This window comes from Coregonus lavaretus, assembly GCF_964263955.1.
Source record: "Coregonus lavaretus genome assembly, chromosome: 4".
Lineage (NCBI taxonomy): Eukaryota > Metazoa > Chordata > Actinopteri > Salmoniformes > Salmonidae > Coregonus > Coregonus lavaretus.
Window position 1 is genome coordinate 48,257,716 of NC_139991.1, and position 15,791 is coordinate 48,273,506.

The following is a 15,791-nucleotide window of genomic DNA, read 5'->3' on the forward strand; positions in this document are numbered from 1 at the left end:
TTCTTCTGTGTCTGCATATTTTCTCTGTGCACATTACTCATCAGAATAAAAAAAGGAACTATGAAAACCTCGACCAACTGTCCTATGACAACAAGCGAGGACCTAAGGTATATTTGCATGGTCAATGCACGCCGCCCACCAACTTTCCAAACGTAGCAACTAGAAACCAGCCCAACCAGTCACCAGCCGACCCAGAAATGCCCCTATCTTGGTAGCACGTGTTTCTTTTTACTTTGAGACATTATTCCTATGATTTCACCGAAGAATGGTTTTGTTATGGAAAGACTATAATTTTCCGTAAAAAAAATAAACAAATGAACAGCGCTCCGCTTCAATCATATTAATTTTTTTCTTTCAACTAAAGGAATGCATGTTCTCAAAAAAAAAAAAAAGATTGCAAGTTTATTCCTTTGTGGAGATCCGGTAGTGTGGGACAAAACACTTTCCCAGATTACTACTCCCTCCTGTTTTGTAGCACCTCTAGTTTCCAACAGTTTTTTGTTGGGGGGAAGGTTCCCCCTCACTCCCCTTCACCTGTTTTTAGTTACTGGTTGCATTGACCTTCTTCTCCCCCCTACCTAACATGCACGTCTTTCTTTGGAGCCTTGATAACCCTCAGTTTGCATGCGAAAAATGCAAACTTTTTTTCCCCTCCAAGCTTTTTTTTTAGTTGAGCCGACTTCCCTGGATCGCTTTCCTTTTTTTCTTCTCTCCCTTTTTCAACAAAAATCAACAAAACCGAGCAAAACAGGTAAAGCGACAGCATGGTTTCTGAGGTGGGGGTAAGTAGCTGGCTTGACTTATTTTGTGCCCCGATCACAGGCAGAGAAAGTCCTCCAGTTCAGCCAGGAGACTAACTTAACTGCTCTGCTTCTGGAGGCCAAAGAGCTGGAGGCTCGCGTCATCATCCTCTCCGCCAGGTGAGACCTTCCTACAGTACCTCCCACTTGTCCCATCAGGCCCTTCCCATCAAACAGCCCCTCCCACTTGTCCCATCAGTCCCCTCCCATCATAGCTGACCTGCCTCTACTATTGAATCTAGTCCATTCTGATCACAATCCTTAACCCAAAAAGTAATTTTCCCAACTCCTAATTAGACCACAACTGGATTTACTATGACTTATATTTGACACTTTTTACATACTTTTACTGCTAAATGCTGGCATGATATCAAACAGTAGTGATTCACTGCAATGATTTGCATTTAGATTAAAGATAAGTAACCATGCCTGTGCCACTTAACATCTCTGTTTTCAGTGAAGAGGACGCTGCTGCAGTTTACAAGGCTGCCCGTTTCCTCAACATGACGGGCTCGGGTTACGTGTGGCTGGTGGGAGAGCGGGAGATGTCGGGTAAAGCCCTGAGCGAGGCGCCAGACGGTACGTACCATACGCCGCTACCCAACAGCCACTCGGAAAACACTTCATAACGCTAGCCTTTTTCTGGAGTCACCTTTCATTTAACCTCTATGATTAGGGAGATAAACATATAGATTAATGCTTCGTTGTTAACAATGTATCATGTGTGATCAATTGTTGAGTGTTAAGCATTTAAACGTTTAAGCATTTGATATGTTTAAAGGTTTTAAATGAGTCACAGTAGTTTACACTATAAGCTCTTAAACAAAATGTTAATATAGTGTTAGGTCCTGTGTCTCCGAACCTATTTATTTATCTATAGTCATAACTATTGATAGGTTAACCCATACATCCAAAGCTTTGCGCGCAGGCTTTATTGTACTATCCTGATATATTAATAGCTTGGTTCTCATGAGTTTATAAAGGGTGTTTTGCATTCCCCACATTGAAGTGTAACTGAAATAGAATGGTAAGCTACAATGGTCTTGCTTATGTCCTGGAGTCTGCACAAGTCTCACGTAATATGTCACTTTGTGGTCACAAACGTAAGCGTCAACCCCAGGCACTCCAACACCCCCTACCCCCATTGTCCTACGTTAGGTGGTGTCACTCCTACGTAACATTCATCACGCAGTGCAGACGGTTAGTAGCGCTATCTGACGTAAGACAATGACCCGACCCTTGCAGAAAATTATTTGTCAGTCATGTCTAGGGTTGCAAAGCTACCAGTAATTTACAAAAGTTACAGGTACTGTATCTTCAGTAAGTTTTGTAATTAACAGAAAATCTATGGCAATCTATCGTAATTTTGGTAATTTATCCATGACTTTCCAGTAGATAGACCATATGGTTAAAGAGAAAATAGCCTAAATAATTAAAAAAGCATCTAATCAACAATGCCATTATTTTCAATTACCTGTGCAACTCATCCAACTATTGACTGCCACCAGTTTGATGCCAAAACATTGACAACAAATAAATATTGACATAGTAAAATAAATCAAAGTGTGTAAAAAATTCATGCTGAAACCTTAATATTAAACACCCAATGGTATTCACTAAGTTGATGGTTTATATTTAAGATGCTTTACAGCTTTGTCATTCTATTTTGATTTTAAAATCAAATTATTTAATTATTTCATATACACTATTTATACAAAAGTATGTTGACACCCCTTCTAATTAGTGGATTTGGTTATTTCAGCCACACCCATTGCTGACAGGTGTATTAAATCGAGCACACAGTCATGCAATCTCCATAGACAAGTATTGGCGTTAGAATGGCCTTACTGAAGAGCTCAGTGACTTTCAACGTTGCACCGTCATAGAATGCCACCTTTCCAACAAGTCAGTTCGTCAAATTTCTGCCCTGATAGAGCTGCCCCGGTCAACTGTAAGCGCTGTTATTGTGAAGTGGAAATGTCTAGGAGCAACAATGGCTCAACCGCGAAGTGGTAGGCTACACAAGCTCACAGAACCGAACCACCGAGTGCTGAAGCACATAGCGCATAAAAATTGTCTGTCCTCGGTTGCAACACTCACTACCGAGTTCCAAACTGCCTCTGAAAGCAACGTCAGCACAATAACTGTTCATCGGGAGGGAGCTTCATTTAATTAGTTTCCATGGCTGAGCAGCCGCACACAAGCCTAAGATCACCATGCGCAATGCCAAGCGTCGGCTGGAGTGGTGTAAAGCTCGCCGCCATTGGACTCTGGACAAATCTGTGTTTGGCAGATGCCAGGAGAACGCTACATGCTCCAATGCATAGTGCCAACTGTAAAGTTTAGTGGAGGAGGAATAATGTTCTGGGGCAACAGTTTGGGGAAGGCCCTTTCCTGTTTCAGCATGACAGTGTCCCCGTGCACAAAGCGAGGTCCATATAGAAATGGTTTGTTGAGATCGGTGTGGAAGAACTTGACTGGCCTGCACAGAGCCCTGACCTCAACCCTATCGAACACCTTTGGGATGAATTGGAACACCGACTGCGAGCCAGGCCTAATCCCCCAACATCAGTGCCCGACCTCACTGATGCTCTTGTGGCTGAATGGAAGCAATCCCCGCAGTAATGTTACAACATCTAGTGGAAAGCCTCCCCAGAAGAGTGGAGGCTGTTATAGCAGCAAAGGGGGGAGCCAACTCCATATTAATGTCCATTATTTTGGAATGAGATGTTCAGGTACCCACATACTTTTGTTCATGTAGTATATTTTACATGTGATAAGGCCAGAGAGAGAGAGCCAGAGATAATTACAAATGCTTGTGATAATCTGAAGTACCCAAAAGGGCCACTAGATGTCTTCTGATAGATTACATAAAATCCTTGAAAGATATTGCAATTCTGGTAGTTTACTGGTGAACTAGTAGTATACCAGTAATATACCCCCCCCCCCCCCTTTGCAACCCAAGTCATGTCCATGTCTCAGCACCTGTTGCTGTCTTAAACTCACCTCTGTGCCTTCTTTCAAGAGTCTGCAAGACTACCGGACCAATTGCAATGAGAAAACTTAGCTGAAGTTGGATTGTTAATGTGATTTGTATATCAATTCTCTAATACAGTTGATGTAAGTTTGTTTGGTCCCACACATACACTATAGCTTTCTGCTTCTGGTATTTTCCAACCTAACCCCTATAAAATGGGTGATATAAATGAATCGATCCAACTTCAAGGGACTTTTTTTCATGCTGGGCAAAGTTCACTAACAACCTCAAAATATGAATCCATTCCTCTCTGATGATGTTGCCTTTTCTCAGAAAGGAATAAAAAGAAAATCAGCTCAAATCAATTTTGATCAAGATGAAGTTCATTCTTCAAAGACTTCCTGTGCTTGTTGGTTCCAGTACTGGATGATTAAAATTGCTTTCACAAATAGAGCAACAGAGAGCATGGTGCTGGATCAAAAACTTGCGGTTGGACCTTTCCTCAGGATGGCTGAACAAGAGGCTCCTATAAGTTTTTATTGTGTGTATTGCAAAATGATCCTGATGGTTGGTAGTCTAGCAGGTCACTGATTGGCTTTGTTCTGCTGTCGGTGTGATGTGAGCAGGTCTCATCGGCCTCCAGCTCATCAACGGCAAGAACGAGTCGGCCCACATCAACGACGCAGTGGCCGTGGTGGCCCAGTCCATCCAGGAACTCTTTGAAAAGGAGAACATCACAGAGCCGCCCAGAGGCTGTGTGGGAAACACCAACATCTGGAAGACCGGGCCCCTCTTCAAAAGGTACATTTATAAAAATAAAAATAAATGTGGCGTGGGATAAGGGGGGGGGGGGGGGGGTAGAAGGATTACTTTATCCTATCCCAGGTATTCCTTAAAGAGGTGGGGTTTCAAGTGTCTCCCGAAGGTGGTGAGTGACTCCGCTGTCCTGGCGTCGTGAGGGAGCTTGTTCCACCATTGGCGTGCAAGAGCAGCGAACAGTTTTGACTGGGCTGAGCGGGAACTGTGCTTCTGTAGAGGTAGGGGGGCCAGCAGGCCAGAGGTGGATGAACGCAATGCCCTCGTTTGGGTGTAGGGACTGATCAGAGCCTGAAGGTACGGAGGTGCCGTTCCCCTCACAGCTCCGTAGGCAAGCACCATGGTCTTGTAGCAGATGCAAGCTTCAACTGGAAGTCAGTGGAGTGTGCGGAGGAGCGGGGTGATGTGAGAGAACTTGGGAAGGTTGAACACCAGACGGGCTGCGGCGTTCTGGATGAGTTGTAGGGGTTTAATGGCACAGGCAGGGAGCCCAGCCAACAGCGAGTTGCAGTAATCCAGACGGGAGATGACAAGTGCCTGGATTAGGACCTGTGCCGCTTCCTGTGTAAGGCAGGGTCGTACTCTGCGAATGTTGTAGAGCATGAACCTACAGGATCGGGTCACCGCCTTGATGTTAGCGGAGAACGACAGGGTGTTGTCCAGGGTCACGCCAAGGCTCTTTGCACTCTGGGAGGAGGACACAACGGAGTTGTCAACCGTGATGGCGAGATCATGGAACGGGCAGTCCTTCCCCGGGAGGAAGAGCAGCTCCGTCTTGCCGAGGTTCAGCTTGAGGTGGTGATCCGTCATCCACATTGATATGTCTGCCAGACATTTAGAGATGCAATTCGCCACCTGGTTATCAGAAGGGGGAAAGGAGAAGATTAATTGTGTGTCGTCTGCGTAGCAATGATAGGAGAGGCCATGTGAGGATATGACAGAGCCAAGTGTCTTGGTGTATAGCGAGAATAGGAGAGGGCCTACAACTGAGCCCTGGGGGACACCAGTGGTGAGAGCACGTGGTGTGGAGACAGATTCTCGCCACTCCACCTGGTAGGAGCGACCTGTCAGGTAGGACGCAATCCAAGAATGAGCCGCGCCGGAGATGCCCAACTCGGAGCGGGTGGAGAGGAGGATCTGATGGTTCACAGTATCAAAGGCAGCAGATAGGTCTAGAAGGACGAGAGCAGAGGAGAGAGAGTTAGCTTTAGCAGTGCGGAGAGCCTCCGTGACACAGAGAAGAGCAGTCTCAGTTGAATGACCAGTCTTGAAACCTGACTGGTTTGGATCAAGAAGGTCATTCTGAGAGAGATAGCAAGAGAGTTGGCTAAAGACGGCACGCTCAATAGTTTTGGAGAGAAAAGAAAGAAGGGATACTGGTCTGTAGTTGATGACATCGGAGGGATCGAGTGTAGGTTTTTTTGAGAAGGGGTGCAACTCTCGCTCTTTTGAAGACGGAAGGGACATAGCCAGCAGTCAAGGATGAGTTGATGAGCGAGGTGAGGTAAGGGAGAAGGTCACCAGAAATGGTCTGGAGAAGAGAGGAGGGGATAGGGTCAAGCGGGCAGGTTGTTGGGCGGCCGGCCGTCACAAGTCGCAAGATTTCATCTGGAGAGAGAGGGGAGAAAGAAGTCAAAGCATAGGGTAGGGCAGTGTGAGCAGGACCAGCAGTGTCATTTGACTTAACAAACGAGGATCGGATGTCGTCAACCTTCTTTTCAAAATGGTTGACGAAGTCATCCACAGAGAGGGAGGAGGGGGGGGAGGGGAGGAGGATTCAGCAGGGAGGAGAAGATGGCAAAGAGCTTCCTAGGGTTAGAGGCAGATGCTTGGAATTTAGAGTGGTAGAAAGTGGCTTTAGCAGCAGAAACAGAGGAAGAAAATGTAGAGAGGAGGGAGTGAAAAGATGCCAGGTCCGCAGGGAGTCTAGTTTTCCTCCATTTCCGCTCGGCTGCCCGGAACCCTGTTCTGTGAGCTCACAATGAGTCGTCAAGCCACAGAGCAGGAGGGGAAGACCGAGCCGGCCGGGAGGATAGGGGACATAGAGAGTCAAAGGATGCAGAAAGGGAGGAGAGGAGGGTTGAGGAGGCAGAATCAGGAGATTGGAGGGAGAAGGATTGAGCAGAGGGAAGAGATGATAGGGTGGAAGAGGAGAGAATAGCGGGAGAGAGAGAGTGAAGGTTGCGACGGCGCATTACCATCTGAGTAGGGGCAGAGTGAGTAGTGTTGGAGGAGAGTGAGAGAGAAAAGGATACAAAGTAGTGGTCGGAGACTTGGAGGGGAGTTGCAGTGAGATTAGTAGAAGAACAGCATCTAGTAAAGATGAGGTCAAGCGTATTGCCTGCCTTGTGAGTAGGGGGGGAACGGTGAGAGGGTGAGGTCAAAAGAGGAGAGGATTGGAAAGAAGGAGGCAGAGAGAAATGAGTCAAAGGTAGATGTAGGGAGGTTAAAGTCACCCAGAACTGTGAGGGGTGAGCCATCCTCAGGAAAGGAACTTATCAAGGCGTTAAGTTCATTGATGAACTCTCCAAGGGAACCTGGAGGGCGATAAATGATAAGGATGTTAAGCTTGAATGGACTAGTGACTGTGACAGCATGGAATTCAAATGAGGAGATAGACAGATGGGTCAGGGGAGAAAGAGAGAATGTCCACTTGGGAGAGATGAGGATTCCTGTGCCACCCCCCGCTGACCAGATGATCTCGGGGTATGCGAGAACACATGGTCAGACGAGGAGAGAGCAGTAGGAGTAGCAGTGTTTTCTGTGGTAATCCATGTTTCCGTCAGCGCCAAGAAGTCGAGGGACTGGAGGGTAGCATAGGCTGAGATGAACTCTGCCTTGTTAAACTACAGCGGTTCAATGTTTTCTAGGAATAGACTAACTTAGTTTATTCAGCTAGCTAACTTGGTACAGTATTCTTCCGTGAAAACCGTCCAGGGCACCGAATCCTATGACGCCATAGCCAACCTTCATGCCAGCCTCCAATAACACGGTTTAGCACCAATACTCGGTTACAACAAACCACCAGTGTGTTAACACGCCAAGCAGATCATTCGTGTCCGTGTCTAACGTTGTGTAAAGTTTTGGGTTAGTTTTGACAGTTTGAGTATATAAATTCATTATATACTGTAATTCAGGATGACACACACAAACACACACACACACACACACACACACACACACACACACACTTTCTCACTCTATTTCCCTACACTCTCACACTCACATCTACTTTAATTTCTCTGTCTCAGGGTTCTGATGTCATCAAAGTACCCAGAGGGCCTCACTGGACGTGTGGAGTTCAATGACGATGGCGACAGGAAGTACGCTCACTACAGCATTCTCAACTACCAGAAGAGTCGACTCATTCAAGTTGGGATTTATAATGGAACACAGGTAACTTTATGGAAAAAGTCATTCTCACTGTGATCTTGCTATCTATTGCTATTACAGCTCTCTATTAAGCAGTATGCATGGTAATTAGAAAGCAGTGGTGTTATTAGCTAGATGCTGAGCTGTAGCTAAAGCAGATGACTCTTTAGTATTGGACTCCCCTGTGTTTGGCCCTCATCAGCTCCACACATTATGTCAGCACTCCTCTAATGGTGGTGTTATGACCCTATAGGTGGTGATGAATAATCAGAGGAAGATCATCTGGCCGGGAGGAGAGACAGAGAAACCGCGGGGCTTTCAGATGTCCACAAGACTAAAGGTACCGCATTTCACCCTCCACAAACAATGATGTTCCCAATATATATATAAAGTAAAGCAACGCTTTATATCTTACAGAATCTTCAATGGAATGGGTCTGCGCCGGATTCTACTATTCTTTCTCTATCCTTCTCTCTCGTTCTCTCTCGCTCCATCATTTCTACCATGGGTGTGTGTGTGTTTTATGTGTTCCTTGAGGAGGGGTTGTTGTCCGGAGGACTGGTGATTTAAAGGTCCCTCAGGGTCAGTGTGTGCTAAATGCCCACTGTGTGATAAACAGCGTTCTCTCCCGTCTGTTATAGATAGTGACTATACACCAGGAGCCCTTTGTGTATGTGAAGCCCACTGAGCAGGATGGAACCTGCAAGGAGGAAAAAACATTAAATGGAGTGGCAGATATTAAAAAGGTGATCTGCACAGGACCAAATGAGACCATCCCAGGTAACACAACAGGGACGTTTATGATATCACTGTGCTTTTACCATGCCCGCTAAGTACCAACTGGAGATGCATACATATATATATACAGTAGGTATCTATATATGTATGCATGTAGCTGAGTGTGCCTTTGTGTGATTGTTGGCATATTGGTGTGTGTGTGTGTGTGTGTGTGTGTGTGTGTGTGTGTGTGTGTGTGTGTGTGTGTGTGTGTGTGTGTGAGAGAGAGTATGTACCGTGAATATGCTTGAGTGTTTGCTTTAATGTTTGCAAACAGTGTGGGCATGTGCCAACCTGTTTTTAGTGTGTGAAGTCTGGTTGCAGTGAACGTGTGTGTAGCTATATTATCGTATGTGTGATTTTGGTTGAACAGTGTGTATGTGTACTGTATGTGTGTTTGGGCATGTCTGGTGTTATTTTAAAATATTTAAAAAGAAAGAGAGGGATTTCTTCCAGATTGATTGTAACTTGCAACCCTCTGCTGGTTGGTTACAGGACGTCCAATTGTACCTCAATGTTGTTATGGATTCTGTATCGATCTACTTATCAAGTTGGCCGGAACCATGAACTTTACCTATGAGGTGCACCTGGTGGCTGATGGGAAATTTGGAACACAGGAGCGGGTCAGTTCCTATAGAAACTCAGAGTTCACTCTAGATAGAAAACCTCACTGGCCAAAAATGTATTGACCAACAATTGTCTATTTACATACATTTATATTAGATTTTATTATGTTAAGTTATGAAGCAAATCATATCTCATATCTCAGAGATGTGCTTTTTGAACTAAGTTTATGTGCTTGTAACATTTAGAAAATTACACAGAATTAACTTATGTTACTGCACTCACAAAAACTGTTTTGTTTGACATAATCACTAACTATCACGAACTAAATCACTAACTAAAAGCAGACCTTTAGCCGAGAGAGCCATGGAAACCTAGGGTCCCACTACATTGGGGACATTAGCTCCGTGTTGGAGGGGCAAGGTGGTGGTGAGAGCTGACCTGTCAGGATCTACTGAACAAGCAAGATGGGCTGAATGGAGATTCTCTGGAGAGCCTTGCTCAGTTACCACATCTCTGAGCCAGAAAAGACCATTCAGACCATTTCTGCTAATATTAATTTGGGTTAAAGGCACAAAGGGTTAAGAGAGGGCTCACTTGTTGTTTCTGTTTCTGATAAAGGACACTTCATTCTGAAATTCATTGTCATGTTGAGTTGGTTATTAACCCTTTACGTCCACTTACCACAGGTGAACAACAGCAACAAGAAAGAGTGGAATGGCATGATGGGAGAACTCCTGGGGGGTCTGGCAGATATGATCGTTGCCCCGCTGACTATAAACAATGAACGAGCTCAGTACATCGAATTCTCCAAACCTTTTAAGTACCAAGGCCTAACCATCCTTGTTAAAAAGGTATGTCCCCGAGTTCCCCCCAAAATGTATGAAAACTAATTGAAAGTTCACACAGACTATACCTGATTTAGTCCTCATTGCAGATGGGGTGGTAGTAGACTGCATGTGGTTTGTGAATGACTGTCTGTGCTGTGTGTTACAGGAAATCCCTCGCAGTACACTGGACTCGTTCATGCAACCGTTTCAGAGCACACTGTGGCTGTTGGTGGGTCTTTCGGTGCATGTGGTGGCGGTGATGCTTTACCTACTAGACCGGTTCAGGTACAAGGGGATCCATGTGTGTCCATCTGTCTATCTGTGTGTGTGTACGTGTGTGTGTGTATATGTGCGTGTGTGTGTGAGACATACTCTACCTCTGCTTATGCTCCAGACCTCTCCAGATCTTCTCTCACTGTGGACGAGGGGACATAGGTGAAAACTGGCTCCAGTCATTCCACTGCTCTGTTCATCTGGCCTTCTCTTTCTGTTTTCTTTCTGTGCTCTATCTCGCTCTTGCTTTGCCACTCACAGACTCCCTCCCTGTCTGGGGTTGCCAGGGTTTTCGCCTCTGTCCTCTTATGTAAGTCTCACTTCATATCCTGCTCTCTCTCTAGCCCATTTGGGAGGTTTAAAGTAAACAGTGAAGAAGAAGAAGAAGATGCCCTCACCTTGTCGTCGGCCATGTGGTTCTCCTGGGGAGTTTTGCTTAACTCCGGTATTGGGGAAGGTAGGAGAATACTATCACTAAATTTACTAATACAGTAGTTAGTATACTAGCTAGTTAGTGTACTATTTCTGCAAATGCTATACAGATCAGTTTGTGATACTGATACTCACTGGGCAAAACTGGTTGAGTCAATGTTGTTCCCACGACATTTCAACCCCAAAAATGTATGCAATGACGTGGAAAACGAATTGGATTTCCAAAAAGTCATCAACGTAAGGACATTTCCTCTTTTTTTAACCCAACTTTTAACCTAAATCCAATGACATGGTGAAATGTTTTGTTGATTTCAAGTTGAATTCACGTTAGTTGACAACTCAACCAAATGTACATCAAAACTAGACGTTGAACTGACGTCTGTGCCCAGTGGGTATTAACAGTATAAATATTAGTGTTGCATGTCGATAAATAATGTCATATTTGAGAGATGCTACACACACATTCAATATATTGAACCACATTTGATGTCCCATAGAGTGAACATGTTATAACGTTTTATGGGCTTTGCTTATCCAGGCGCGCCGCGCAGCTTCTCAGCGAGAATCTTGGGCATGGTGTGGGCCGGCTTTGCCATGATCATAGTGGCATCGTATACTGCCAACCTGGCTGCCTTCCTGGTGCTGGACCGGCCTGAGGAGCGCATCACCGGCATCAACGACCCGAGGGTGGGCATCAAGAAGTAGTCCTGCTTTAAATACATATAGAGAATCTTTCAGTACACCTCCACCTCCATAACCTGTGGATATTAGGTAGCATACTATAAAACGTGCAAGTTTAGCGAGGGGTGAAAATACTGTAAAGTACAGTGAGGGAAAAAAGTATTTGATCCCCTGCTGATTTTGTACGTTTGCCCACTGACAAAGACATGATCAGTCTATAATTTTAATGGTAGGTTTATTTGAACAGTGAGAGACAGAATAACAACAAAAAAATCCAGAAAAACGCATGTCAAAAATGTTATAAATTGATTTGCATTTTAATGAGGGTAGTATTTGACCCCTCTGCAAAACATGACTTAGTACTTGGTGGCAAAACCCTTGTTGGCAATCACAGAGGTCAGACGTTTCTTGTAGTTGGCCACCAGGTTTGCACACATCTCAGGAGTGTCAAATGTTTTCATTTTTTCAGACTTACAGAATTGGTCAAGTGTATATGAGTGCTGAATGTAATGTTCCCTCCAACCCTCCCTATCCTTCAACAGCTGAGGAACCCATCAGACAAGTTCATCTACGCCACAGTGAAGCAGAGCTCTGTGGACATCTATTTCCGGCGGCAGGTGGAGCTTAGCACCATGTACCGCCACATGGAGAAGCACAACTACGAGAGTGCTGCTGAGGCTATCCAGGCCGTGCGCGACAAGTGAGTCCCGGCCGGGCCGGCCTGGCCTGGGCGTGTCGGCCGGAACTGGTCAGATAGTCTGTTAGTCAGGTCAGAGAGAGAGAGAGGGCCAGTCAGTCAGACCTGGGGGTTCTGGACCTCTGGATCAGTGAGACACAGAGGGTCTTACTGCAGCGTTCCCTCTGGTCCAGGCCCATCATCCAGCCAAGACAGAACCAGGCTCAGACTCAGAGCAGGGCTGCATGCACTGTGTTAATAGCGTTCTAAAGTTGAGCTAATGTTGAGCTGAGGAGCACCCTTTTTCAGGTTTTATCCAAGACGAGCGTCTTTGAGGTGGGGAATCCAATGGGGGACGCGCCGTCGTCCGTCCGGCATTGGATTTCATTTTTCAAGCGGCGGTAGACATGGCTGGTAATGCTGACTCACACACTTTGTGTGGCCAAAGGGGAGCCGTAAATGTGTGTTGTGACAATCACTGTACTGTTGCACCGTAACCCCCTCCTTCCCCTCCTCCCCCCTGCCTCCCTCCCCCCAACAGCAAGCTGCATGCTTTCATCTGGGACTCTGCGGTGCTGGAGTTTGAAGCCTCGCAGAAGTGCGACCTGGTGACCACGGGAGAGCTGTTTTTCCGTTCGGGCTTTGGCATAGGCATGCGCAAGGACAGCCCCTGGAAACAGAATGTGTCCCTGGCCATTCTCAGGTCTGTCCCAGCACAAGCAGCATTGTTTTTATGTTGTTCTTTTTTTCTCTCTTTTTATTTTCCTTTTTTGACCATCCGACACACCGCTGTGTCAGCTCTCTTCTCTCTCTGTATCTCCCCATTCCTGCCCTTTGTCTGTCTGTTAGACTGTCAGTCTGTATTTTTGTCGTCTGTGTTTCTAGCATTCTGGGATTTCTCTTCTGGAGTGTATGGTTTGGTCTTTTGTTAACTGTCTTACCTCTTTGCCCACTCCCCCCATCCCCTGCAGTTCCCATGAGAATGGCTTCATGGAAGATCTAGATAAAACCTGGGTGAGATACCAGGAGTGTGACTCACGGAGCAATGCCCCAGCCACACTCACCTTTGAGAACATGGCAGGTAGGGTTTCCCTTTTGGGTTTTGAGAAACCTAGAAGTGATTGGACAAAAAATGCAGTGGTAAGGTACTGTAGCCTTTTTTTGTCCAATACCTTTATTTTAATTTTATTTTTTTATGCAAAGTGTGTACTGTTAAAGTTGTTTGTTGTGGGTTACTGTAGTTATACACTGAGTGTACAAAACATTAAGGACACCTGCTCTTTCCATGACATAGACTGACCAGGGGAATCTAGCTGAAAGCTATGATCCCTTTTTGATGTCACCTGTTAAAAACACTTCAATCAGTGTAGATGTAGGGGAGGAGACAGGTTAAAGACGGATTTCTAAGCCTTGAGACAATTGAGACATGGATTGTGTATGTGTGCCATTCAGAGGGTGAATGGGCAAGACAAAATATTTAAGTGTCTTTGAACGGGGTATGGTAGTAGGTGCCAGGCGTTTGTGTCAAGAACTGCAACGCTGCTGTGTTTTTTACGCTCAACAGTTTCCCATGTGTATCAAGAATGGTCCACCACCCAAAGGATATCCAGCCAACTTGACACAGCTGTGGGAAGCATTGGAATCAACATGGGCCAGTATCACTGTGGAACACTTTGACACCTTGTAGAGTCCATTCCCTGACGAATTGAGGCTGTTCTGAGGGCAAAGGAGGGGGGGGGGGTGCAACTCAATATTAGGAAGGTATTCCTAATGTTTTGTACACTCAGTTTCGTTGTTATAGCTGTGATCCTAATATAAACTTGCAAGGTTTGCAGCGGACGGCGTAAAGTGGAAGCAGGTTGAAGAAAGGACGGCAACCGTTGACGTATAGACTAGATTCACACAGACACAGTCATGGTCAGTGGGTTGCGGCTGAGTGTCAGAGTGGCGACTCACCACCCATCCCTGTGTCTGTCTGTCTCTGTCTGACAGGAGTGTTCATGCTGGTGGCTGGAGGCATAGCAGCAGGGATCTTCCTCATCTTTATTGAGATCGCCTACAAGCGGCACAAAGACGCCCGCAGGAAGCAGATGCAGCTGGCCTTTGCGGCCGTCAACGTCTGGAGGAAGAACCTGCAGGTATGGCATCTCTTTCCCCCCGTAAGCACTGGCACCCAGGGGGGAAGGGCAGAGATGGGCTGAGACACGCCCAGCATAGCCCTTCCTGCAGGTTCCTCCAATACAGGTGTACGACCAATCATTTTTTTCCGTCACTATTAGCATCCTGTCTGACCATGTTGCCTACTGGTGATGGTCACTCACGGATTGCTGTGTCACATTCAGTGATGAAGCTGTTCCCAAGGCATTACTATGGCCCACCGTGGGTCTGTCCTCCAGTCCCTTAGACCAACGGCCCCCATGTCTCCTCTCTATGCTGCAGGACAGTAAGGAGGCCTCTGGGAGACAAGCTGTGGGCGCATCGATGACTCCATCGTTAGTACGTAACATAGACAAGAGCCATCTCCACCCCACGTCACCCTTCGCTTTTAGAATAAAAGTTAAGCTAAAATAAAAAGTAGCTCTAACATGAGAAAATGTGAAACAAAAATATGCATTCCACGTTCATGGCATGAGCCAGTTAAGCCTTACGCTTACCTTAGCACGTATGCAACGCAAGAACGCAATTAGCTACGCAAAATGGCCCTTCTGCGTACTTGCGTTGCAAAAATATGCAAAAGTGTGCAGCCCAAAATGTATAATGCAACGCAACTACGCAGAACGGCCATTTTGCGTAGCTAATTGCATTGTTGCATTGCGTACCTGTGTAGGGTATAAATTAGGCTTTATATACTGCTGCTATAACACTTTTAGGCTTTTGTAAGGTCAGATGATGAGGACATGCAAGGGAATAAGATAATCGATGAAAGTAATTTAACTATGAGATTCTCAGATAAATCTGTCATTTCTGACCCTGACTCTCCTACGCTTGATGTTTATACTTCTCCAGTATTTACATCACTTCATCCCTCAGTATCCCCACCCCCTACAGTGTTTATGAACACTGAACATGAGAGTACTCTCAGGAAAAGCCTGCGGGTCAGTAACTCATTTCATAACTGTGGCCGTCTAAAGCTAATCAGGCAAAAACCATTCCAGCTACAGTTGAGTTTTGCGCTCGCTCCTCAGTCCGTCTAGTCGCTGAAGAACATGACTTCATTAACTCCAATATCTTCTGCTGTGAAGCGTTGGTGGCCTTCCAACTCCCTCTTTCACCCTTACTTCACATCATCCTGCCCCCCCGCCCCCACTGCGCTGGCTTTCCAGCAGCAGGAGGAGCGCGGCGTGGGGGTATGAGGGAGGGGGTTGACGGGGGCAGACGAGGCGGCAGTGGACACTGTGAGCCTGTGATGTGGCTCTGGCAGCCTGCCTCCCCATGCTGGCTCTTTGTTAAGCGCTCACAAAAGGTCAGTGGTACACCTGTTGTATTGACAGCAGGGCTGGAGGAAGGTACGGTAAGATCACAGTCTCCAGTGTGTGTCAGCAAATCAATGTCCTTCCGAGACTGTCTGTCATCTACCTTACTACTGGATGTAA

General features: G+C 46.0%; 1 protein-coding gene across 2 annotated transcripts in view; it reads left to right on the forward strand.

The window, feature by feature from the left end:
* LOC311127369 (glutamate receptor ionotropic, NMDA 1-like) overlaps nt 1-15,791 on the forward strand; it is a gene marked incomplete at its 5' end in the record, with an annotated part of 33,102 nt that overhangs the window by 7,694 nt on the left and 9,617 nt on the right. For both annotated transcript variants that reach the window (XM_084159211.1, XM_084159212.1), the window contains 16 exons: nt 45-107; nt 823-920; nt 1,258-1,379; nt 4,404-4,578; nt 7,845-7,989; nt 8,219-8,305; nt 8,607-8,745; nt 9,238-9,365; nt 9,996-10,160; nt 10,303-10,421; nt 10,754-10,866; nt 11,380-11,528; nt 12,065-12,222; nt 12,740-12,901; nt 13,170-13,279; nt 14,191-14,336. In XM_084159211.1, the coding sequence (XP_084015337.1) occupies nt 45-107; nt 823-920; nt 1,258-1,379; nt 4,404-4,578; nt 7,845-7,989; nt 8,219-8,305; nt 8,607-8,745; nt 9,238-9,365; nt 9,996-10,160; nt 10,303-10,421; nt 10,754-10,866; nt 11,380-11,528; nt 12,065-12,222; nt 12,740-12,901; nt 13,170-13,279; nt 14,191-14,336 (2,079 nt within the window). The remainder of the gene's footprint in view (nt 1-44; nt 108-822; nt 921-1,257; nt 1,380-4,403; nt 4,579-7,844; nt 7,990-8,218; nt 8,306-8,606; nt 8,746-9,237; nt 9,366-9,995; nt 10,161-10,302; nt 10,422-10,753; nt 10,867-11,379; nt 11,529-12,064; nt 12,223-12,739; nt 12,902-13,169; nt 13,280-14,190; nt 14,337-15,791) is intronic.